General features: G+C 47.0%; 4 protein-coding genes across 7 annotated transcripts; all 4 read left to right on the forward strand.

Moving 5' to 3' along the window:
- The first annotated feature begins 479 nt into the window (after positions 1–479).
- On the forward strand, positions 480–5,416 carry LOC148881934 (ras-related protein Rap-1b-like). Of its 2 annotated transcripts, none has more exons than XM_088988820.1 (8): positions 480–621; positions 1,306–1,375; positions 1,477–1,545; positions 1,625–1,681; positions 2,122–2,262; positions 2,406–2,549; positions 2,642–2,742; positions 3,748–5,416. In XM_088988820.1, the coding sequence occupies exons 2-7, from the start codon at positions 1,319–1,321 to the stop codon at positions 2,726–2,728; spliced, it is 555 nt and encodes a 184-aa protein (XP_088844946.1). In that variant the 5' UTR covers positions 480–621; positions 1,306–1,318; the 3' UTR covers positions 2,729–2,742; positions 3,748–5,416. The 2 variants fall into 2 exon arrangements, with proteins under 2 accessions (XP_088844946.1, XP_088844947.1); XM_088988821.1 differs by having other exon boundaries at positions 2,642–2,730.
- Positions 5,417–5,738: 322 nt separating this feature from the next.
- saxo6 (stabilizer of axonemal microtubules 6) lies at positions 5,739–17,940 on the forward strand. 3 transcript variants are annotated; one of them, XM_088988818.1, is made up of 12 exons: positions 5,739–6,490; positions 8,677–8,773; positions 8,850–8,933; positions 12,355–12,524; positions 14,243–14,407; positions 14,491–14,589; positions 15,740–15,805; positions 16,244–16,422; positions 16,499–16,632; positions 16,710–16,907; positions 16,966–17,028; positions 17,138–17,940. In XM_088988818.1, the coding sequence occupies exons 1-12, from the start codon at positions 6,476–6,478 to the stop codon at positions 17,245–17,247; spliced, it is 1,380 nt and encodes a 459-aa protein (XP_088844944.1). In that variant the 5' UTR covers positions 5,739–6,475; the 3' UTR covers positions 17,248–17,940. The 3 variants fall into 3 exon arrangements, with proteins under 3 accessions (XP_088844944.1, XP_088844941.1, XP_088844942.1); XM_088988815.1 differs by having other exon boundaries at positions 5,757–6,490; positions 14,486–14,589; positions 15,736–15,805; XM_088988816.1 differs by having other exon boundaries at positions 5,762–6,171; positions 14,486–14,589; positions 15,736–15,805.
- A 156-nt stretch (positions 17,941–18,096) lies between these two features.
- LOC148881936 (uncharacterized) lies at positions 18,097–21,671 on the forward strand. Its single transcript, XM_088988819.1, has one exon. The coding sequence runs from the start codon at positions 18,956–18,958 to the stop codon at positions 20,309–20,311; it is 1,356 nt and encodes a 451-aa protein (XP_088844945.1). The 5' UTR covers positions 18,097–18,955; the 3' UTR covers positions 20,312–21,671.
- Positions 21,672–21,845: 174 nt separating this feature from the next.
- il22 (interleukin 22) lies at positions 21,846–24,197 on the forward strand. The gene is made up of 4 exons (XM_088988822.1): positions 21,846–23,503; positions 23,575–23,724; positions 23,796–23,855; positions 23,987–24,197. Exons 1-4 carry the CDS (start codon positions 23,471–23,473, stop codon positions 24,077–24,079), a joined length of 336 nt encoding a protein of 111 aa, XP_088844948.1. The 5' UTR covers positions 21,846–23,470; the 3' UTR covers positions 24,080–24,197.
- Positions 24,198–24,457: the final 260 nt, after the last annotated feature.

Here is a 24,457-nt window from a genome sequence, read left to right on the forward strand (position 1 = left end):
CGCAGATAAAGCACCTCCAAGGGATCATTCCTCAAGATGGAGAAAGGTTACGTTCCTCATCAAGTGTTTAATGCTGATGAAGCCGGCCACTCTTCCATCAACGACCACCACAAAGGTAAATAGAATGACTTTATTATACAGTACTGTTTATTTCTTTAATTATAATACCATAGCACATTTATTATGCATAAAATAAGGCATATTTTGTGTAGTTGTAAGGCTTATTTAGTCAAAAACTTTTATGGGGACCTGGAAAGGCATTATTCTCCTTTTAATGGTTTCCTATGGGAAATTAATTTTTGGCATACACACTCTGCCTGGAAGCCAATTAAGAGTCGTAAGCCAATGTATCACTGTACTCGTTTTCTTCGAAGCAACCTTACGCCAACGTTTCATCGGTTCCAAATATCACGAGCGCTCTCGTAGTCAAGTGGGAGGCGTATTTAGGGGCGCACTGCATTAAATTCCGGCGGTCACCTTATTTTGAAATGTCAAGCCAGATGTCCGCTTCTCCCTTCCTGTCGTCAACTTGATGTGGGCTAGAGGGAGCGGCTGGCGGTCGAGCTACGTTCGCGCGGAACCGGAGAGAGCGCGAGAAAAGCAACCGGCGGCTGGATGACGGTGAGGCTTTCTTTCCTCCCCCCTTACTTGGTCGACTTTCTTGTCTCCCTCGTCGGCGTGACACTTGCTGCTCGACGCCCGCGAGTACTTTTGACAGGCAGCTTGGGCTGGGCTCGGTGTTGGGGGGTTGCTGGGGCGGATTGGAAGGGGAGGCGGACCAAGGCGCTCTGGGGCCGGTTTGCGGAAGCGAGTAGCTACGGACGGACGGACGGACGGACAGGCAGGTTGTCACGGCGCTTGTGCTTTTCTTGGCTCGATGGCGACGCGCCAGTCGAAGCCCCCGCCTCTCCTCCGCGCGCTCAGCGGGGCCTGGCGGAGAGCTTACCGGTCAGGGTAGCTCCGCGGGGCGGCCATGGAAAGACAGCAACTTCCGGCGTATTCACGACAACTTCTGTTTGTCTGTCTGTACGCTAGCTTCGACGCGTGCGCGTGTATGCGTGTGTTGTCATGTTGCATCTTGTTCCAGCAAACGCGATATGAGGCGTGCCTGGTGTGCGCGCGTACGGAAACACTCACCGACTCTTGCACTGGATGTTGCACATTGGCGAAAATCAGACACGTTCGTATATGATGCTATGTCGACAATTAGATTCCACACTTGACATCGACGTGTGTGTGTGTGTGTGTGTGTGCGTGTGTGTGTGCGTGTGCGTGTGTGTGGGTGGGTGTGGCATACATGCACAGAGATCAGGTCAAGATGCGTGAATATAAACTGGTGGTTTTAGGATCTGGCGGCGTTGGCAAGTCTGCTTTGGTAAGAAACTTTTTGGGTTGTTTCTTGCAAACAATGACGTTATTTTCAATGCCACACTATTCTGCCTACTTCCTTATACCTGACCGCGTGCGTGTTTGTAGACAGTCCAGTTTGTTCAGGGAATCTTTGTAGAGAAGTACGACCCCACTATTGAAGATTCCTACCGCAAGGTAAGACCGGGAAATACACAACCACGCTACTGGCGCGGCACACTTACTTGTGTCGGCGTACGTGTCTATGTGTGCGCAGCAAGTCGAGGTAGATTGCCAGCAGTGTATGTTGGAGATCTTGGACACGGCGGGCACGGTAAGTTTGTTTTATGACGTCATAAATGGTGTGTAATAATAATCATCATCATAATAATAATACGTTTAATTTCTAAGCAACTCTCAAGGACACTTTACAGTCACGGGATAAGATTTCTTTTTTTGTGCGGGTGAGCAGGGGCGGCCATTCGCGCCAGCATTCACTCTACCCGGAAGTAGTGTAGCAGCAAAGTTATGAAAGGAAGAGGAAAGGAAATAAAGAAGTAGAAAAACAAACAAAATACAGGTGTAGACTGTTGCCATGCAAACAGGGAGTGACGTGTGTATGTGTGTGTGTGTGCACGTGTGCGCGTGTGTGTGCGTGCGCGCGTGTGTGTGCGCGTGTGTATGTGCGCGCGCGCGTGTGTGTGTGTGTGTGTGTGTGTGTGTGTGTGTGTGTGTGTGTGTGTGTGTGTGTGTGCATGCGTGTATTTGTTTCAGGAGCAATTCACAGCCATGCGTGACCTGTACATGAAGAACGGTCAAGGCTTTGCCTTGGTGTACTCCATCACAGCTCAGTCAACCTTCAATGACCTTCAGGACCTGCGAGAACAAATCCTTCGTGTCAAGGACACTGATGATGTATGTACGCATGCACACGCAAGGGCTTTGGCAGCTGGAGTAAACGCTTTTAAACGGAACTTTGGCTGCACAACCACCTGAACTTGAAAAACAAAGATTGCCTGTGTGTGTGTGTGTGTGTGTGTGTGTGTGTGTTGGTTCAGGTTCCGATGATCCTGGTGGGCAACAAGTGCGACCTGGAGGTGGAGCGTGTGGTGGCCAAAGAGTCAGGCGTGGGCCTCGCTCGCCAATGGAACTCCTGCGCCTTTCTCGAGACATCCGCCAAGAGCAAAATCAATGTCAACGAGGCGTGTACTCTCACACACACGTATATACATAAACACACTGCTTGATGTAAATGTTTTTATCCTCATTGTCATGTGCTTGTGTCGATATTTAGATTTTCTATGATCTAGTGAGACAAATCAACAAGAAGAGTCCAGCTCCTGGGAGAACTCGCAAAAAGTCCACTTGTCAACTCCTCTAAGGGTAGTGTCACAGGTACCTCGGTTTACGAGCGCTTTAGCTAACGAACTATTCGCCTTACAAACGTTAAATTTGGGAGAATATAATCTTGGCATCCAAACTATTTTTCGGGAAACACACGGAGCTGCCACAATGAGTGATGTGTCGTTTGCGAACGAGCCGTTTCTTAGGGCTGAAAATGGCAGCCGGCTTTTTTTGCCTCTATTCCCGCCCCCGGTCTTCGGTTAAAGCCGCACGTGATTGGTCAAGATCCGCGGTAGAGGAGGGAGGGGACGCGAGCATCAGGACACACGCAGCTGTGAGCGGGGGGAAGGGTTGCAGAAACAGAAACACGCACACACGAAAGGGAGATGAAAGAGCTTGAAACAAAAAAAAACAAAAGTGAAAAGATGAGAACATGGAGAGAAAACACTGTGAAATTTGGACACGTTTCAATTGTAATAGTTCAAAGGCAGAGTGTAGACTGCAAGGTTAAAATATCCCATCAATCCGGCTCCTCAAATAACCCGCGCAAGCCATCTGTATAATTTGAAGAGAACCTTCAAGCAAGGGAACAAGCTATGAATGAAGTTTCGAGTGTGTCTGCCTGCATCTGTTGCTGTTGCAATATCACAACTTCTAAGATGTACAACCCAGAGCTCCATGAGCCACTTGATGCCAAAAGCTATCCATTCCATCAAGCCATCAACGACCATCACAAAGGTCGATAAAACGATTTTATTATACAGTACACTTTATTTCTTTATTCACAATACCATAGCACCTCTATTATACATAAAATAGGGTATATTGTGTGTAATTTTAAGGATTATTTAGTTGAAAATTATGTTTTATGGCGACCCGGGAACAGATTATTCTCATTTTAATGGTTTCCTATGGGAAATTAATGTTTGGAATACACACTTTTCGCCTTACACACACTTTCTGGGAACCAATTCAGTTTGTAAGCCACGCTATCACTGTACATGGTTGTGTCTCTTACACACACACAGAGACTAACTTCCTCGATTATGTTTGCAGCTGTGCTTACCTGAACGACATCAACCAGGCAACCAATCAGAGGACTTCTTCCAACTATCCCCGCCCCCCCAACTACATGATCATCATCAAGTTGGAAGTCTGTCGCCAGTACAACCACGTCGACCACGCTTCTTTGTCCTCTCCCCCCCCGTTGCCTTGGAAACTAAACATCAAAAGACTGTCATGACGATGATGAAGATGGGCTGCCCAAGATGTTTCTGCTTGTTGACCTTTTTTTCTGTCATTCAGACCAGGTGTGCAAAATTTTGATTTTGCGTGCGTGAGTGTGTGTGTGTGTGACTCTGGTTGTACAGCATTTGTGAAATGTTTCTTATTTTGTTTTATGTTTTTTTTTTTTCCCGGGGCGAGGGTAGCCATGAAGCAGTCATTGTTTTTGCCATGAGCTCGCTCAGCGTTAGCACGCGACTCAGCTCAGCAGCTCATTTAGCGGTTAGCGGCAGACTTTTAGCTCGACTTTTTAATGACAACTAGCAGTGGCAACCTTGATGAGGCACACCGATAATTGCATTTAACAGGTTAGCATGTGACACATGTGGCCATGAGCGCCGTGCCGTTCCGTTCCCGTCTTAAGCCCTCAGTATTGCCGCATGGCTCGCTGTCAGCGATGTTTTTTATTCTTATTTTTATTTTATTTTTTGCTTACTCTTGAAAAACGTCTGTGTAAGCTCTCAGTCGTACAGGACAGTCGTACTTACTCTTGAAAGACTGCAAACGGTGGGCACCTTCCAAAAAGAATTGTATTTCGCCACGTGAAATATTACTTGTTATGATGATGATAGCTCGTGTGTGGAATCGCTGCATGTGGGGCTGTTAGCTAGCATGTTGTTTCATTTTTGTTGTTTTTTTTTCCCCCTTCTGCCTTTTAACGACAACTACCAGTGCCGCCTTGGACAATGTCACACAAAGTCATTTTGGCCACACTTTAATTATTTTGTTTGATCGTCGGTTGACTTGGATGTGACCGTTAGCCGTTAGCTCTTAGCGGGGAGCCCAGATCTGCTGCTGCGAACAAGTTGCCTTTGGACAGCAGACTCACCCTATTCTCTCTGTGTGTGTGTGTGTGTGTGTGTGTGTGTGTGCGCGCGCGCGCGTGCGTCCAGATTGTATTGTTAACATGTCATGACATGTTTGAGGACATTAAGTATACACAAGTCACATTTGAGACAGGGAGTGTATGTGTTGCTATTTTATTGTTCATGATGATGATGATTGTGTAGTTGTAAGATTGTTGCGCCACTCTTACTCCTTGGCCTTTGGTGTCATTTTTGTGCTCAACGCTTCACCTCAGCGTTGATGCAAGAGGCGAATGTTGAAGCCACTAAAAGCCTTTTAAATCTTCAAATGCGGTGTGTTTGCGTGCATTTGTGTGTGGAGTTGATGCAACTTTGCAAGGGAGGGTACGTGTCCCTCGTAGCTTTGTGATCTGTGTGTGTTTTTGCTGGGAATGGGCGTTTTGTGGCGTGTTCGCGTGTGTGTCAGCATGCTCGCGAACGCAGTCTATGGCTACCGGACGGCGTCACTGACCGCCAACGCTTGTCAAACTTCACCCCCGCGTACTTGAGGGTCCGAATCGCGCAGCCCGATCACGCAAAAATGTTTAACTTGAAAAGCTTGTAATAAAAGTGGTGCCATTTTTTTTTCACAGCAAGCATCCTGGCATCGTGACTCTCTCGCGTCCGCGTCGGACATAGCTGGCTATCTCGCTGGCTATATATTAGCTATCTATCTGGCTAGCTATTAGCTATATATTAGCTAGCTTTCTGTCTATTTGAGTTACTTATGGGTTGAGTGAATGCTGGTGCGTGTGGCTGCTGCTGCTCACCCACAGAAAAATGTATGCTGTGACTGTAAAGTGGCCTTCAGAATTTTGAAAGGCGCTTATATATGAAATGTATTATTTTTATTATTATTAATCCTGGACATAAGTCTTCTTGTGCCGGTCCCAAGCCCGGATAAATACAGAGGGTTGTGTGTCTGGAAGGGCATCCGACGTAAAAGATTGGCCCAAACAAACAAAAGATTATTATTATTAATCCTGTTTATTGTTTACTGTTTATTCCATCGAGTCCCGATCGGATCACGTCTTTATGCGCTACTCGACAAGGCAAATGTAGTGCGGGGATGACCAAACCCGGTGTCGTAGTCGCTTTTCTTCAACTCGGACGAACGAACGCGCCTCATTCTGCTTCCGGTAGTCTAAGCGCAAGCGCACATCGCGCTCTTACTCTGCTGCCACGGCAACGGCGCCCCATAGCCCCCAACTCGAGGCCACCGCGACCCCTTCTTCCGGTCCATTTCCTTCCGAACGCGTCAAGTGTCACCTTGTGGTCGCTAAAGTGACGGGCGAGACCGCCCGCCCAGACGTTCGTTCCATTATCGCCCGACAACGTCATGACGGTCACGGTAAGACTTGCTTGAGCTCATTAGCACGTTTGCTAGCTTGGTGAATGGAGGTTGGCGCATGCGCAGTCGGTCTTCTCCGCGGCAGCCGGACGTCCGCCAAACATTAGTTGGCCGTCAAAAGGCGTCTCCGCCGGCTGGCTTCCTCGTTTCTCCCCGTTGCTTCGATATTGGCGTTTTTTGCCTGTTTGTCACCGTGAGTCGAAGGTACAGTCGTGACTTGGTTTGAGTCGAAGCCGAAGAAACGGGATTCCCGCCGCCCAACACACCCTCCCTTCCAAATGACGAGTCGTCGTGTCCTGCCGTCATGTGGATAATAAATGTAATGACAGACAGTGATAAAAGACGGAGTTGTGATGTGAATGACTGTGCGTGTGTTACTTGAAAGAATAATAGCTTTACTTTAGACATTGACACACAAACAAGGAACAAGACACACCTTTCCTCCATTTTTATATAATTTGATCTCATTGCCTCTGCATATGTTTGCGGAACACCACACACAGCTCTGTAACAGTAGTCCACTGTGGTGTGTGTCGCATCGTTATCGCTGTTCTCAATCACAAAATCACCAAAGTGACTAGGTTTCTTTCTTTCCCTAGTAGGACACCTTCTATTTTCAGGTTCATTATTTGTGTCACTTTGTTGTGTGAGGTTACGTTCATTTGGCCTAATCTCTGTGACTGCAGTTTTGCGTGCATCCCTGTCTTGTATACATGACTATTGGGCTCTCTTATTAGGCTCATGAAAGACCTCACTTGTCTTAGGCTGTCTCATGCCATAATATGTGTTTTCAGCTGTTTGTGTCTCTTTCTCCACAGCTGCCTTGTCAGAAACTTCACGAGCCTATGTCTTAGCACTCTATTTGTGTTTGGATCTGTTTCATTTGTCTGCGTCTCTTCCTCAATATGTAAATAGTACAACTTTCCATACACGTGTATACCATATTTTGTCCCACCTTCCGTAATCAGTGAATCTTTCTTCTTCTTCTTTTCCTTTCGGCTTTTCCCCTCAGGGGTCGCCACAGTGAATCAATGTCCTCCATCTCACCCGGTTTTGTGCATCCTCTTCTCTCACACCAGATACCTTCATGTCCTCTCTGACCACATCCATAAAGCTCCTCTTCGGTCTTCCTCTCGGTCTCCTGCCTGGCAGTTCAAGGCTCAGCATCCTTCTCCCGATATAGTCACTCTCTCTCCTCTGGACACGTCCAAACCATCTCAGTCTGACTTTCTCTCCAAAGCCTCGAATATGAGTTGTCCCTCGAATGTACTCATTCCTGATCTTATCCAACCTGGTCACTCCCAAAGAAAACCTCAACATCTTCAGCTCTGCTACCTCCAACTCTGCTTCCTGTCTTTTCTTAAGTGGCGCTGTCTCCAGTCCAAACATCATGGCTGCTCTCACCACTGTTTTATACACTTTTCCTTTCATCCTAGCGGAAATCCTCCTATCACACATCACACCTGACATTTTTCTCCAGCCGCTCCAGCCTGTCTGGACACGCTTCTTCACCTCTTTCCCACACTCTCCATTGCTCTGGACAGTTGACCCCAAGTACTTAAAATCCTCCACCTTCTTTATCTCTTCTCCCTGTAGCATCACTCTTGCACTTGGATCCCTCTCATTCACACACATTTATTCCGTCTTGCTGCGACTGATCTTCATTCCTCTCCTTTCCAGGGCATATCTCCACATCTCTAGTTTCTCCGCCATCTGTTCCCTGTTCTCGCTACAGATCACAATGTCATCTGCAAACATAATGGACCAAGGAGATTCTTGTCTAACATCGTCGGTCAGCCTGTCCATCACCATAGCAAACAAGAAGGGGCTCAGAGCTGATCCCTGGTGGAGTCCCACCTCCACCTTGAATTCCTCCGTCACACCGACAGCGCACCTCACAACTGTCTTACAGTCATGATACATGTCTTGCACCGCTCTGACATACTTTTCCGTCACTCCAGACTTCCTCATGCAATGCCACAGCTCTTCTCTGTCACCCTGTCGTACGCTTTCTCCAGATCTACAAAGACACAATGCAATTCCTTCTGACCTTCTCTGTACTTCGCTATCAGCGTTCTTAAAGCAAACACTGCATCTGTCGTACTCTTTTTTTTTTTTGGCATGAAGCCATACTGCTGCTCACAAATGTTCACTTCTGCTCTTAGTCTAGCTTCGACTACTCTTTCCCAGAGGTTCATTGTATGGCTCATCAACTTTATTTCTCTGTAGTTAGTACAACTCTGCACATCTCCTTTGTTCTTACACAAGTTAATATTTACGCATGTGTTGACATTTTTTTAGCATTTGAAATAATGTACGGCGTACTGCAACATTTATACGGGAATTTTAATCATTTATAAGAGCAGCTATTAGTCAAGGGGTTACAGATATGCCGATTGTGTCTCAGTGCACCATTTTATTTCAAATGACCCGCGAATCTACATGTGGGTGATGACGTAGAAATCCCTTTTACCCTCTTCTCCCATCTTGGTGGCGTTTGCTAAGAGCGAACGCGAGAGGAGCTATGGATATTCTAGGAGCCTTTCTCAATCTCCTCAGCGAGGCGTTTCATGGTCCGGACAACGACGCCCGTCCCACCAAGGTAAGCGTCGGATTGCAGACGACCGTCCGTCACTGGACGCCCCCGTTATTCTATCTTGGGATTTTTGTCCAATCAGTTGGGAGCAGAGAAGATGGCCCCGCCAAGGAGGGCAGAGCAGATCCCGTTGGTTCACAGTCTCACGATGCGGCGCCCCCTGCAGGTACAAACCACCCTAGCATGTTGCCTGGACCAGGTGAGAGTCATCGTCTGGAAATGTTTTCCCCTTCCACGACGGTGCAGCTTACCTTATGTCCATGTTGATAATAATAATAATAATAATGATAATGATAATAACGATGATGATAATAATGATAATAATAATAATACATTTAATTTCTAAGCGCCTTTCAAAACTCTCAAGGACATTTTACACTCACAGGATATTTTTGTGCTGGTGAGCAGTGGCAGGCATTCGCGCCAGCGTTCACTCTACCTGGAAGTAACACAGCAGCAAAGTTATGCAAGGAAGAGGAAAGGAAACAAAGTAAACAAAAAAAAACAATTAACAAATATTACAACACAAAGTTAGCGCTTTGCTACAGCTTCAGCTGTTGTTAAATTTACCGCAAGAGCTGGAAAATCCTCCAAGTTTCACTCCAGGAAACCCTATCATTCGAATGCCTTGCATGTAAAATTTCTGGACCCTCTCCCACTATCATAGCCACTGTATACCGTGCACCAAAACCACATTGTGACTTTCTAAAAGAATTCTCTGATGTCCTCACACACCTCTCCACCCTGTCACCAAATGTAATTATTCTCGGGGACCTCAACATCCACATGGACAATTCCACTCTTCCCCTCACTAAAGACTTCACCTCCTCACTTGACAGCTTTGGTCTGCATCAATTCACGGACATTCCCACCCACATAAAAGGCCACACCCTGGACCTCATTTGCATGTCTGGCCTTATCCCAAAGAATTGCACGGCAAATGAACTTCCTATAACAGACCATTTCCTGGTTTCATTCAACGTTTCCATCACCCTCTCCCTCCCCAAACCACCCCGTATCATCACATATCGCAACATCAAGGACATCAACGTTGCCACCCTCGCTGAGATGATTGCCACCCTGACTCCGGACTACAACTCATCCCCTGATGAACTTGTTTCCCGGTACAACGCGGACCTCACGAACACCCTCAACACCCTTGCTCCTGTAAAGTCACGGTCTGTCCAATTTACCCGGTCGGCCCCCTGGTTCACCGCCCATCTCCGCTCCATCAAGACAAAAACTCGCCAACTGGAAAGACTTTACAGGAAGACCGGGCTCACTACTCACAAGGACATGTACACAACTCACCTCACCCATTACAAGGACTCAATCTCACGCGCAAACTCGCAGTATTACTCTGGACTCATTGACTCTAATCCTGGAAACTCACGGGTCCTCTTTTCCCTCTATCACAAAATCATACAACCTGCTATCTCTCTCCCCTCACACTTTTATTCCTCTGATACAAGCAACACTCTGCTTATGTTTTTTAGCGAAAAGATCAACAAAATCCATCAGCACCTCGGGTCCTTTGTCCCCCCTCTCCCAGCCCTTCTACTCCTTTCCAACTTCTTTCTGCTTTTGAACTCCCCCATCCCTCTATAATCGCAGACATTATCACCAAATCCAAGAATTCCTCCTGTCAACTCGACCCCCTCCCTACTATCCTTATCAGTCCTGCCTACCCTCTCTTCTCCCATTTATTTCAACCATTATTCACTCCTCATTATCAACTGGAATTGGATTGGATTGGATTGGATTTGCCTTTATTAGTCTCACAGTGGAGAAATTTACATTTCACAGCAGCAAAGTGTAGTGTTCCTATCCCACTCAAAACCGCAGCTGTTACTCCAATCCTGAAAAAACCTGGCTCAGATCCAAACGATTTCAATAACTTGCGTCCTTGAAAAGACAGTTGCGTCGCAGCTTCACTCTCACCTCACTCACAATAACCTCTACGAACAATTCCAGTCTGGTTTCCGCCCCCGCCACAGTACTGAATCGGCTCTCATAAAAATCACGAATGATCTTTTCATGGCAGCCGATGCCGGTTCACTCTCCATCCTCATCCTTGTCGACCTGACCTGAGCTTTTGACACCATTTCCCACCCTATCCTGCTCGACAGACTTTCCACCCTAGGCATCACGCCACCACACTTCGCTGGTTTCATTCCTATCTCTCTGATCGCTCACAATTTATCCAAATCAACTCGTTCACCGCACGGTCCTCTGGTGTGCCTCAAGGGTCTGTCCTGGGGCCACTTCTCTTTATTATCTACCTACTTCCTCTTGGCAATATTTTCCGTAAGTTTGGCATTCACTTTCACTGCTTCGCGGATGACACTCAACTCTACCTCTCCAGAAAACCCGACGCTTTTCTTCCACCTTCATCCCTCTCACTTTGCATCTCAGAAATTAAATCCTGGCTTTCCCATAACTTTCTCAAGCTTAATGGTGAAAAAACTTAACTTCTCCTTGTCGGTACCAAATCCACCCTCCACAAAACTAACAGTTTCTCTCTCACCATTGACAGTCCAACCGTGTCCCCCTCCCCTCAGGTCAAGAGCCTGGGTGTCATCCTCGATATTTCCACCTCCGTAATATTAACCGTCTCCGTCCCTCGCTCACCCCTCACTCCGCTGCTATCCTTATCCACAGTCTCGTCACCTCCCGCATCGATTATTTTAACTCACTTCTCTTCGGTGTCAATCAGAAATTTCTCCATAAACTCCAGCTCGTCCAAAATTCTTCAGCCCGGATCATCCCTGTTAAACATCAAATCGAATTCAAAATACTTCTGTTTACTTTCAAAGCCATCCATAACCTTGCCCCTCCCTATCTTTCTGACCTGCTTCAAATCTCCGTTCCGTCTCGGTCCCTCAGATCCTCATCCTCCCTTCACCTCTATGTGCCCTCTTCCCGTCTCACCACGATGGGATGCAGAGCTTTCTGCCGCTCTGCTCCCAAACTCTGGAATTCACTTCCACCCAACATCCGTAATATTGACTCCCTCCCTATTTTCAAGTCCCACCTCAAAAGCCACCTGTTTAAAATTGCTTTCAATGTCTAGTTCAATCTGCTATTTTATTATTTATGATTTTACTTATGGTTTTGTTGTTATGTGCTTTGTTTTATTGTTTTTATTTTAAAGTGTCCTTGGGTGTTTTGAAAGGCGCTTGAAATTAAATGTATTATTATTATTAAAGTGCTATATCAACTAATATCTATTTACTAGCTAGCTAGCTAGCTAGATATCTATTTGCTATCTATTAGCTGTCTAGCTGGCTCTCTAGCTGGCTATGTATTAGCTATATAGCTAGCTATTAGCGATATATCTGGTTAGCTATCTAGCTGGCTAGCTATTAGCTATATATTAGCTAGCTTTCTATCTATTTGAGTTACTTCCGGGTTGAGTGAACGCTGGCGCGTGTGGCTGCCACTACTCACGCTTAGAAATGACATTTATTATTATTATTATTATTATTATTATCATCATTATTATTATGATGATTATTATTATTATTATTATTATTATTATTATTATCGTGCGAACGCCGCCCCTGATCACGAATATCGACCCACAGATCGCAAGAAGGCAAAGCCGCGCAAAGGTAGCGCGGCTGCGGCCGGGTCGGATCCGCGGGCCAGGTCCGGACGGCGGGGACCGGGACCGGGTTGTGCAAATTCGCCGACTGACAAAGCACAGGACCAGTGGGCGTCGGAAGCCCCCTCTCCTCTGCTGGCAGCGCAACAGGTGAGCCGCACTTTCTGATGGGCTCATGGGGATTTTATTTTTTTGTACTTTGAGCAGTGGTGGGCCGTCAGGGCCTGCAAGGCCTTCTCTGCTGGCCTAAAAATATCTGCATCACAGACTAATGTGAATTCCAGACGTATGTTTTCGTATTCAAGCATTTAACCAATCACATTTCAGCCATCATATTGGATTGGATTTGCCTTTATTAGTCTCTCAGTGGAGAAATTTACATTTCACAGCAGCAAAAAATGTTATCTGGGTCAGAAATCTACCTGGACGTCTTCACAATCAGTTCTGCAGGCCCTGGAGCATAAAAATCAATGTCGATAAAATAGTTGCTTTCACGAATCAGAGTTCGAGTTGACAACCTCCAACCATGTGGCTAGTCACATGATTGACTCGTCACTAGCTAAACATAGTATCACAAGCCGCGAGTGACAAGCGCATACTGGACTAGCTCACTGGATCTGTAGCCAGCTTCATAAGCAAAAAGATTATTGTGTTGATTTAATAGCGGTTTTGTCAACCCATAATGACTGGAGGACAATAGATGGATTTGGTTGCAGATTTACTGATGCAGCCATTTTCAAGATGGACTTTTCAAGAATAGCTGGGTTTTTTTATATTTTATTTGTATTTCTTGGGGTGGCTTCTGGTGTTTGTTTTGTTTACATGATCTTAAGAGGTGTTCATTGTTTGGTCTGCCATTTTGTTTCACGTCTCAAGTACTAATAGCTATCTATTTGCTATTTGCTAGCTAATAGCTATCTATTTGCTAGCTGTTGGCTATCTCGTCGCGAGCTATTAGCCATCTATTCGCTAGCTATTAGCTATCTATTCGCTTGCTAGGTTATTTATTTTAGTTACTTCCAGGTTAAGTGAACGCTGGCACGTGTGGCTGCCACCGCTCACCCACAGAAATAACTTATCCTGTGATTGTAAAGTGCCCTTATTATTATTATTATTATTATTATTATTGTTATTGTTATTATTATTACTACTATCTATTTGCTCTCTATTAGCTGGCTATCTAGCTGGCTTTGTATTACCTACCCAGCTATTTGTGATCTATCTGGCTAGCTATCTCGCTGGCTAGCTATTAGCTATATATTAGCTAGCTTTCTACCTATTTGAGTTACTTCCGGTTGAGTGAACGCTGGCGTGTGTGGCTGCTGCTGCTCACCCACAGAAAAACTTATCCTGTGAGTGTAAAGTGACCTCGAGAGTTTTGAAAGGCGCTTAGAAATTAAATCTATTATTATTAGTATTATTATTATCAAGAATAGATGCACATCATTAAGAAAGGTCGGACAGTTCTGAAGCTAGCAAAAATAGCAAATAATCTTGAAATGCTGCTGCTGCTCACCCGCAGAAAAAACTTCCTGTGATTGTAAAGTAGCCTTGAGAGTTTTGAAAGGCGCTAAGAAATGAAATGTATTATTATTATAAATATTATGAGGTTATCATGAATCCACACGGTCATAGAAAAAAAATCGAACACTTTAATGTCAGTATTTATGAAGTTTCTTCAAGTTATTTCCCGCCAACGGCACCCTCTAGTGGACGTTTAGTAATATCACCACCCTCGCAGCTGTGGAGTAATTCAGATGTAGCACCACTGAAGGTCTAAAAGTGACAAACATCGGCGGCGTATGAATGAATGTAAGATGCGCCATCTGTCGTTTTGAGATTGCAAAGAAATCCGTTTGTGCGTTTAGATGCTGCAGCGCCGCCCCGCCACTGACGCCGAATGGAAGAATTTCCCCGTTGGCGCGGAGACGGAGTATCGCCGCAGCTTCCAGGGGACGTCGCCGCCCCGCGCCCCTTGCTTGAGGAGACATCTGGAACGCCGCCAGAGGCGTCCTCTCTTCAACACTCGCAGCGTACGCCCGCGGGTGGGGGGGCATGGGTGCCATTTGCCGGTCATATCGCAGATGACGTCTTTGCTTTGGTTTGACCAGAAAAGTCAGAAGATGAAGGAGGAGTCAGAGAAAATCTGTCACCCGCCACGCGCCGGCCCCGCCCACCACAGGGAAGATGCGCCGCAGATTCCGCGACGACGCAGGTGCCAAAACCCCCCCCCCCCTGCCCTTGAATAATAATATTAATCAATTTCATATCTAAGCGCCTTTCAAAACTCTCAAGGTCACTTTACAGTCACAAAATATTTTTTTTCTGCGGGTGAGCAGCGGCAGCCACATGCACTAGCATTCACTCAACCCGGAAGTGACTCAAATAGATAGAACGCTAGCCAGCTAGCTAACAGATAGATCAGATAGACAGTTAACTTACTAGCTAGATAGCCATATAGCTAATAAATAGCTAGCTAGACAGATAGCAAATGGATAAATAGCCAGATACATAGCTAGCTAGCTATAAGGATAGCAAATGGATAAATAGTCAGCTACATAGCTAGCTAGCTACACAGATAGCAAATGGATAAATAGCCAGCTACATAGCTAGCTCGCTAGACAGATAGCAAATAGATAGCAATTGGTTAAATAGCCAGCTACATAGCTAGCTAGCTAGCTAGACAGATAGCTCATGGATAGCATCTCAATACAGAGGAGAATGGACTGGTGTGGGTTTACGATCCTTTGGCAGAGTGTCCCAAGCTAAGTTTGAAAGCTTTCCGCGGCGTTCAGCACGCATTAATTGATTTATTTGCCTCTGTTTATTTATTTGCTATCTATTTGCTATCTAGCTAGCTAGTTATTAGCTGTATAGCTGTTTAGCTAGCTACCCTGTGACTGCGGGGTGACCTTGAGAGTTTTGAAATACACTTAGAAATGAAATGTATAGAATTAGCTAGTTAGCTAGCTTTCTATCTATTTGAGTTACTTCCGGGTTGAGTGAACGCTGGCGCATGTGGCTTTGAAAGGTGCTTAAAATAATATGTATTATTATTATTATTTGATATCTATTTGCTATGTGTTAGCTATCTTGCTGGCTGGCTAGCTATCTATTAGCTATCTAGCTGGCTAGCCATCTAGCTCGCTATCTATTAGCTATATATTAGCTAGCTAACTCGCTTTCTAACTATTTGAGTTACTTCCGGGTTGAGTGAACGCTGGCGCATGTGGCGCAAAACTTACCTTGAGAGTTTTGAAAGGCGCTTCTAAATGAAATGTATTCTTCTTATTATTATTATTATTCAAGTTGAGTTTTGAGGTGCCGTCAAACGACTTCATCATGTCCGCCCTTCCGACAGGAAGCTGGTGACGGAATACCAAGCCAACTTTCCCGGCCCGCCACCAGAAGCGGCGGGCGCACCCCCCCAGGTGAGTCGGGGCAATCCCCGAGCGAAGCGGGTCCATCTGATTGGCTGCGCGATGGGGAGATGCGGCGCGCGCAGAAATTGAGCACGCAATTATCCCCGCACCACCCTTCCTTCCCACACACAAACAGAGAAGCAGTGGTTGTGGCTGCCTGCATTTTCCGTTCGTTTGAAAAAACAAAACCGTTGAAGCGAGTGATGTATTTCGACTTCCTGTCGCTACGCCGCTTGGAGGTCAGCGAGGTCGCGATGGCTTTTTACCAGAACTGTCGGGGAGCCTTTGAAAAGCTGACTCACTTATTCTTAGAAGCGCTCCTTCTCGATTGGGGTCACATCCGGCCCACGCTTGTGGCGTCCGATACCTGCAGCAGGTGTTTGCGCCAAAAGGCCGAGCCCCCCCCCCCCACTCCCCTCGCGCTGAAGGAGCCTCGTGGGCCCGCAGGCGCTGCTGCTGCGCCAGAAGGCCTCGTGGTACCGGCGCCGGGCATGGGGGACCAACTTCTCCAGGCACCACCTGAGCCAGCTCAAGTCCCGCCACAACGTCCTCTGGGAGCCCGACGGCCCCCGCCCGACCCCCGCCATCGAGTCCCCGCCCCCCGTGGAGGCTCTGGACCTGGTCAGGTGAGCCGCTCGCCCGCCCGCCCGCCTGCGACCTTTGCCCGCCCTGACTCGCCCTTGTGCGGCTTCCTCGGCGCAGCCGCTCCACTTCCTCCCCTGGGCCGGCGAGCCCCGCCCGCCGCGGACCCAGAAAAGAGGGGAGCTCGGCCACCCCGGAGACGGGCAACCGAACGCTTTGCACACCGCGGTTTGACGTCAGCGCGCCTGCCAGCGGTACGACCCCCCCGCCCCGGCCCCTCCCCTTTCTCACTGGCTGTGCGCCACCCACTTGACGGGCGTCTTCCCCACAGGGGGCGGCGTCCTCGAGGGCAGGTCCAGTCCAGAAGCTTTTCAGGGGATTGACTTGGATGGTCAGCCATTTGACCGATGGGACGATGAACCGCCGGATGGGTCGGCGCGGATGCGCCGTCCTGGTGTTTCCGCAGCGGAAGCCTCCGAAGCCCACGTCATTCGGGGACAGCTGAGACACGCCGAATTCCAACACAACGGTGAGTCCGTCCCGTCATTCAGAACATCAGTTGATTGACGATGGCGGTCTCTGCGCAGGGGAACTGGGTCTGAGGTTCCGGTGGCATCCAGGTTGCGCGAGCGCCTTCTGTGCTGATCAAAGTGAGTCGCCTCCCACCCGTCCGTGGTTTGTTTCAAGGCACCATCTGAATGTCCGTCCCCCCCCCAATCCGAATGGCGACGAGAGACTAATTGTCCTTTTTGGCACCAGGTGAGCGTCTCTCAATCATGTCGAGCTGCTCGCTGGCCTCGCGCTCAACGGCGGCGAGCGTGCTGGAGCGAGCGCGGAGGAGGCGACTGCACTTCTGGGGGAGGAGCTGAGACCCCGTTGTCGAGACTTCACAATCAGAAACATCTTGATTGCCAACAACACACAATGAATGTGTCTCCGGTAGAACACGTTGCACTAGTATCATCAGAAGAAAAATTGGAGGCACGAAACACTTCTATTTGGGTGACTTGGACACACATCAACTTTATTTATTTTTTACATGCTTTTGCAGCCTTTTCGATTAGAATGATACCTCGGCTTACGAACGCTTTAGCTTACGAACTTTTTGCTTTACGAACATTAAATGCGCCAGAATATAATCTTGGCATACAAACTAGTTTTTGGCAAACGAACCAAACCACACGGAGCACCACAGTGGCTGCCGGACTAGTTTTTTGCGAAAGAACACCAAACCACATGGTCGAACAGCGCCACGGTGCCTGGCGGACTAGTTTTCCACACCCACTTTCTTTGAGTGCAGGTGTGGTTTGTTATCAAGTGGAGTAGTTTTACTGTTATGGGACCAAAAAAGACCCCACCACAGGCTAGTGGTCAGCCGAAGAGGACACAAAACAAAATTACTAGAAGAAGGTGATCATCGAGAAACACGAACTAGGTGTGCGTTTGTGTGACTTAGCGTCCCCACACCAGTATGCTAAGTCGACCATTGCTACGTGTGGCTAAGGGTGTTTCTGTGTTGTCTAAGCAACGCTCTCAGGCAATAAAAGAGGTTGAAAAAATTATGTTGATTTGGATGAATGAAAAGCAGCTAGCAGGGGACATGACATGTGAGTGAGGGTATTATTGCCGAGAAAGCACGGCAACATCACTCGGATATCATCAAGAGTCAACCTGCAAGTTTGTCATCCATTGACAACTACCATCACAAAGGTAAATAAAATAACTTTATTATGCAGTACAGTTTATTTCTTTAATTACAATACGAATAGCACATTTATTAAACATAAAATAAGGTATATTTTGTGTAGTTTTAAGGCTTATTTAGTAGAAAATTATGTTTGATGGTGACCTGGGAATGGATGACTCTCATTTTAATGGTTTCTTATGGGAAATGAATGTTGGCTACGTCCCCTGCCGGCAGTAAAAGTCAATCTTCCTGTGTTCCAGCCTTTGTTCACAGTGTCCCACCAAATATCTCTGACAACATCCCACTTGTTTGAGCGGAACAAAAATGACCATCTCAAGTCTTTATTCTCCCAAATGCTTTGCAAACACGCTGCAGATCTCATCATTGACCGACCCAAGATTGGCCTCTCATGGCATCACTTCCTGTTGCGCGATGAGTCAAAAAGAAAAAGTCCTTGCGGAAGATGTGTGGATTTTTTGTCCTTTGATTTTGTGACGTTGCACTTCCTTGGCCATTGGCGTCTTCCCCGTTACGTTTATGTCAACATGCTCCGCAAACACAATTAAATGGAGTGTCCACACATTCCCGTAACGCCTACACGCTCTTAATTTGCGCACGCACACACACACACACACACACACACACACACACACACACACACACACACACACACACACACACACACACACACACACACACACAGGCAGGCATTCGCTCGCTCAAGTTGCATCACTGTTCCAGATTAATTACAAACATGACGTTTTTTTTTTTTTTTTTTGGGGGGGGGGGGTTGACAATTTCCTCCAGGTGACGGTAAATGCGTTGACGTGCATGTGTGTCCGGGGTTTTTTTGCTCGTCCTATTTTCTGGCGGCGGGGCGGAGGCTTTGCATGTATAAAATGCGGCGGGGGCGCACAGGTCACATTATCGGCGCGTTTGGGCCTTACCTTGTAAACGCTTGCTTTTTTATTATGATGGTCACCATGAAAGTCGTGGGCAGTGCGGCGCGCCACTTTTTCCGCCATCTTGGTGTCTGCGTGCTGGCGCTGCTACTGATTAGGTGCGTCGGGCGGGGTGCGGCGGGGCCTGTCCATCAGCCGCTCAGCCAGGTTTTGAGGAGCCCGAGCACGTATCGGGCCGCAGAGGAAGTCTCGCTCCATGTAAGTATGACAAGGACGTCCCATTTTGACCCCCCCCCCCCCCACCACAAGGTGTTGAGATGGCAACTTAATCTCTTCACGCATGGTGATAACGCACGCGTTGCTGACGTTTTTCTCAGTACGCCGACCGACTGTGGCGGATCTTTTATCTTCTTCTTTTCCTTTCGGCTTTTTCCCTCAGGGATCGCCACAGCGAATCAATGTCCTCCATCTATCCCGGTTTTGTGCATCCTCTTCTCTCACATCAGCTACCTTCATGTCCCTTTTGACCACATCCATAAACCTACTCTTGGGTCTTCCTCTCGGTCTCCTGCCTGGCAGTTCAAGGCTCAGCATCCTTCTCCCGATATAGTCACTCTCTCTCCTCTGGACACGTCCAAACCATCTCAGTCTGACTTTCTCTCCAAAGCCTCTAATATGAGTTGTCCCTCGAATGTACTCATTCCTGATCCTATCCAACCTGGTCACTCCCAAAGAAAACCTCAACATCTTCAGCTCTGCTACCTCCAACTCTGCTTCCTGTCTTTTCTTCAGTGGCACGTCTCCAGTCCAAACATCATGGCTGCTCTCACCACTGTTTTGTACACTTTTCCTTTCATCCTAGCGGAAACCCTCCTATCGCACATCACACCTGACCTTTTTCTCCAGCCACTCCAGCCTGCCTGGACACGCTTCTTCACCTCTTTTCCACACTCTCCATTGCTCTGGACAGTTGACCCCAAGTACTTAAAATCCTCCACCTTCTTTATCTCTTCTCCCTGTAGAATCACTCTTGCACTTGGATCCCTCTCATTCACACACATGTATTCCGTCTTGCTGCGACTGATCTTCATTCCTCTCCTTTCCAGGGCATATCTCCACATCTCTAGTTTCTCCGCCACCTGTTCCCTGTTCTCGCTACAGATCACAATGTCATCTGAAAACATCATGGTCCAAGGGGATTCTTGTCTAACATCGTCTGTCAGCCTGTCCATCACCATAGCAAACAAGAAGGGGCTCAGAGCTGACCCCTGGTGGAGTCCCACCTCCACCTTGAATTCCTCAGTCATACCGACAGCACACCTCACAACTGTCTTACAGTCGTGATACATGTCTTGTACCGCTCTGACATACTTTTCCGTCACTCCAGACTTCCTCATGCAATGCCACAGCTCATCTCTGGGCACCCTGTCATACGCTTTCTCCAGATCTACAAAGACACAATGCAATTCCTTCTGACCTTCTCTGTACTTCTCTATCAGCATTCGTAAAGCAAACACTGCACCTGTCGTACTCTTTTTTTTGGCATGAAGCCATACTGCTGCTCACAAATGTTCACTTCTGCTCTTCGTCTAGCTTCAACTACTCTTTGCCAGACTTTCATTGTATGGCTCATCAACTGTATTCCTCTGTAGTTAGTACAACTCTGCACATCTCCTTTGTTCTTAAAAATGGACACCAGTACACTTTGTCTCCATTCTTCAGGCATCTGTTCACCATCTAAGTTCTTGTTGAATAACCCAGTCAGGAACACCACCGCCACCTCTCCAAGACACTTACACCATACCTCGATTGGTAAATCATCAGGCTCGAGTGACTTTCCCCCCTTCATCCTCTTCAGCGCTCTCCTCACTTCATCCTTGCTAAACAAAAAAACAAACAAACTGACGAGCCAATTTTTAATTTGCCATCACACAATTGCCACCTGTTAATACATTGCCATCTCTATCCTTAATCACCCGAACCTGCTGCAGGTCCTTCCCATCTTTTGTCTCTCTGTCTCGCCAGCCTGTAAAGATCAGTCTCACCTTCCTTGCTTTCCAGCAAGTCATCATAGGCCTCTTGTTTGGCCTTTGCCACCTGTACTTTAACCGTGCGCCGCATCTCCTTGTACTGCTGTCTACTCTCGTCCGTCCTCTCAGTGTCCCACTTCTTCTTTGCTAACCTCTTTCTCTGTATACACTCCTGCACCTCCCCGTTCCACCACCAAGTCTCCTTATCTACCTTTCTCCCACTCGATACACCAAGTACTTTCCGACCTGTGTCTTTGATTATGTTCGCTGTAGTAGTTTGTCAGTCATCTGGAAGGACCTCTTGCCCACCCAGTGCTTGTCTTACCTCCTTCCTCAATGTCATGCAACACTCTTCCTTGTTCAACTTCCACCATTTTGTCCTCACTTTAGCCTTTGGTTTCTTCATCTTCCTCACTGCCAGCGTCATCCTACACACCACCAACCTATGCTGTCTGGCTACACTCTCACCAACCACTACTTTGCAGTCACTGATTTCCTTTAGATGGCGCCGTTGACACAAAATGTAGTCTACCTGTGTACTTCTGCCTCCACTCTTGTAGGTCACCCTATGTTCCTATATCTTCTGAAAGAAAGTATTCACAATAGCCATTTCCATTCTCTTAGCAAAGTCAACCACCATCTGTCCTTCAGCGTTCCTCATCTGGAGTCCAAACCTGCCCATCACCTCCTCATCATCTTTGTTTCCTGCGCCAACATGTCCATTGAAGTCTCCACCAATTACAACCCGTTCTGTATGACTTCATCAAAGTCCAACCAAAATGTCTCCTTCTCCGCCAGCTCGCATCCTACTTGTGGGGCATACACACAAACAACATTGAACATCACGCCTTCAATTTCTAGCTTCAGACTCATCATTCTATCTGATACTCTTTTTACTTCTAGGACATTCCTAACAAACTCCTCTTTTAAGATAAGCCCAACTCCATTTCTCTTTCTGTCTTCACCATGATAGAACAACTTCAACCCTGACCCTAAGCTTCTAGCCTTGCTCCCTTTCCACCTGGTCTTCTGGACACACAGTATGTCTACCTTCCTTCTCTGCATCATGTCAACCAGCTCTCGACCTTTACCTGTCATTGTTCCTACATTCAAAGTTCCTCCTCTTAGTTCTATACTCTTGGCGTTCCATTTGTCTCTTTTCCTCCGGGCACACCTCCCTCCTCCCTCCTCTCCTTCTACGACCAACAGTAGTCCATTTTCCACTGGCACCCTGAAGGTCAACAGTACCAATGGCGGCCGTTGTTGACCTGCGCCTCGACCGATCCGGTTTGGGATTCAGAGATTTGATTCGCATATTTGTTTTGGCATTTTTTTTTACGTCGGATGCCCTTCCTGACACAACCCTCTATTTATCCGGGCTTGGGACCGGCACAATAAGATACTGGCTTGTGCCCCCTTGTGGCTACACTTGTGGCGGATCTTTTATAATAATAATAATTATAATAATAATAATATATTTAATTTGTAAGCGCCTTTCAAAACTCTCAAGGTCACTTTCAAGTCACGGGACAAGTTTTTCTGTGGGTGAGCAGCGGCAGCCACACGCGCCAGCCTTCACTCAACCCGGAAGTAGCTGAAATAGTTAGAAAGGGAGCTAGCTAATACGTAGCTAGCTAGATAGCTATTTAGCTAATAGATAGCTAGCAAGACAGCTAGCCAGCCAGCAAGATAGCTAACACATAGCAAATAGATAGCAAATAATAATAATGATAATAATACTAATAATGCATTTCATTGATAAGCGCCTTTCAAAACTCTCCAGGTCACTTTACAGGTTCAGGATCAGTTTTTCTGCGGCAGCCACACTCAGTCCGGAAATAACTCCAATAAAAAGAAAGCTAGCTAGCTAATAGGGAGCTATTGAGATAATAATAATAATAATACATTTTATTTTAAGCGCCTTTCAAAGCTCTCAAGGACACTTTACAGTCACAGACAAGCATAGGTACTATAATAAATAAAATACAATCACAAAATAGAATACAATAAATAAAATATAATCATAAATAGAAACGAGAAAAAGCTACACCGAAAATACAATTTTAAACAGGTGGGTTTTGAGATGGGATTTGAAGGTGGGAAGAGAATCGAATGTTGGTAGGAAGTGAGTTCGAGTTTGGGGGCAGAGCAGCTGAAAGCTCTGTCCCCCATCGTGCTGAGACGGGTAGGGGAGGGGCACACAGAGGTGGAAGGAGGAAGAGAATCTGAGGGAATAGAAATTGAAATAGCTATAAAGCTAGCTGGCTAGCTAGCTAGCTAATAGCCAATAGATGGCCTACAGGCAGCTAACTGACAGCAAACAAGTTACAGCTTGGATAAACCAACATTTTTAGCTGTCTATTGGCTATTAGCCAGCTACAGTATCCATCTAATAGATAGTTAGCTAGCTAGCAAGCTAACTTTTGTGTTTGTTGTCCAGGCTCAGAGGTCTGAGACGGAGGAGGAATCGAACATGAGGCTCAACGTCGCAATGGGCGAGGAGAAGGTAAGTGGCGGCACGATGAAATTGGACCCAGCCGAGGTTGAGCCCTCACGGGCTCCTGGGCTCCCCTCCAGGACCACCTGAGCGTCTGCTGCCTGCACGCCAACGTCCTGGACTTCTACGTCAACAACGTCTTCGCTCATCTCGCAGACCGGCATCCCAGAATGCACCAGCTGCATTCAGACCTCGGCAGGGCCAGCGAGGACCTCAAAGCGCTCGGATGCGTGAGTGGAGGGCCTCGCGGGCTCGGGGTCGCGACCCCACCGCGCCGTTGACCTTTTCCTTGTCTGTCCAGGATGCGCCGCACTACAGAGACCACCGGCACGTGGTGCGCTTCCGTGACAAGCTGGCTAAGGTAAACGACAAAATGGCCGCCGCCGCACCCGGCCTCCGAGAGTTTTGGCGGCACATTTGGCCCCGCCTACTCGGGTATAAAAGTTTGTAAGGAAAGATGCCTGCACACTTGACCGAGTTTCTTTTCTGCAGATGGACGATGGGCGTGGCCTGAACAAAGCGCTGAGTGAGGTCAACATTCTCTTCACGTATCTGCACGACAGCTGCGTCAGCGTCGCCCGCTGATGCACACAAAGCACCACGACCAGCGAAACTAATTTTATTTATTGCCTTATTTAATGGTTGACTCATTATTTATATGGCTGTTACCATGGAGACGCGGGTGTTACAGTGTTGAGATGTCAAATAAACCCCACAACCTTTAAAAAAAAAGACCACGTGTCATACATGTTCAGTCTCGGAAGGAGGAAATCGGGAGATTTTCGTACTCGTGACTGTGGTGTGTGTTAAATAATAATAATAATTTAAAACAGATTATTTTCTTCCAGACAGTGCATTTTAGGTGTTCAATTCCCTGACATGTTTCGGCGTATACTTCCTCCTTCGTCAGAGTGTCCAATTTGATATCAAGTAGGCAGGATGAACTTAATACAACTAATAATA

This window comes from Hippocampus bargibanti, linkage group LG22 (genome assembly GCF_051943395.1).
Source record: "Hippocampus bargibanti isolate YZ-2025 linkage group LG22, ASM5194339v1, whole genome shotgun sequence".
NCBI classification, from domain to species: Eukaryota; Metazoa; Chordata; class Actinopteri; order Syngnathiformes; family Syngnathidae; genus Hippocampus; species Hippocampus bargibanti.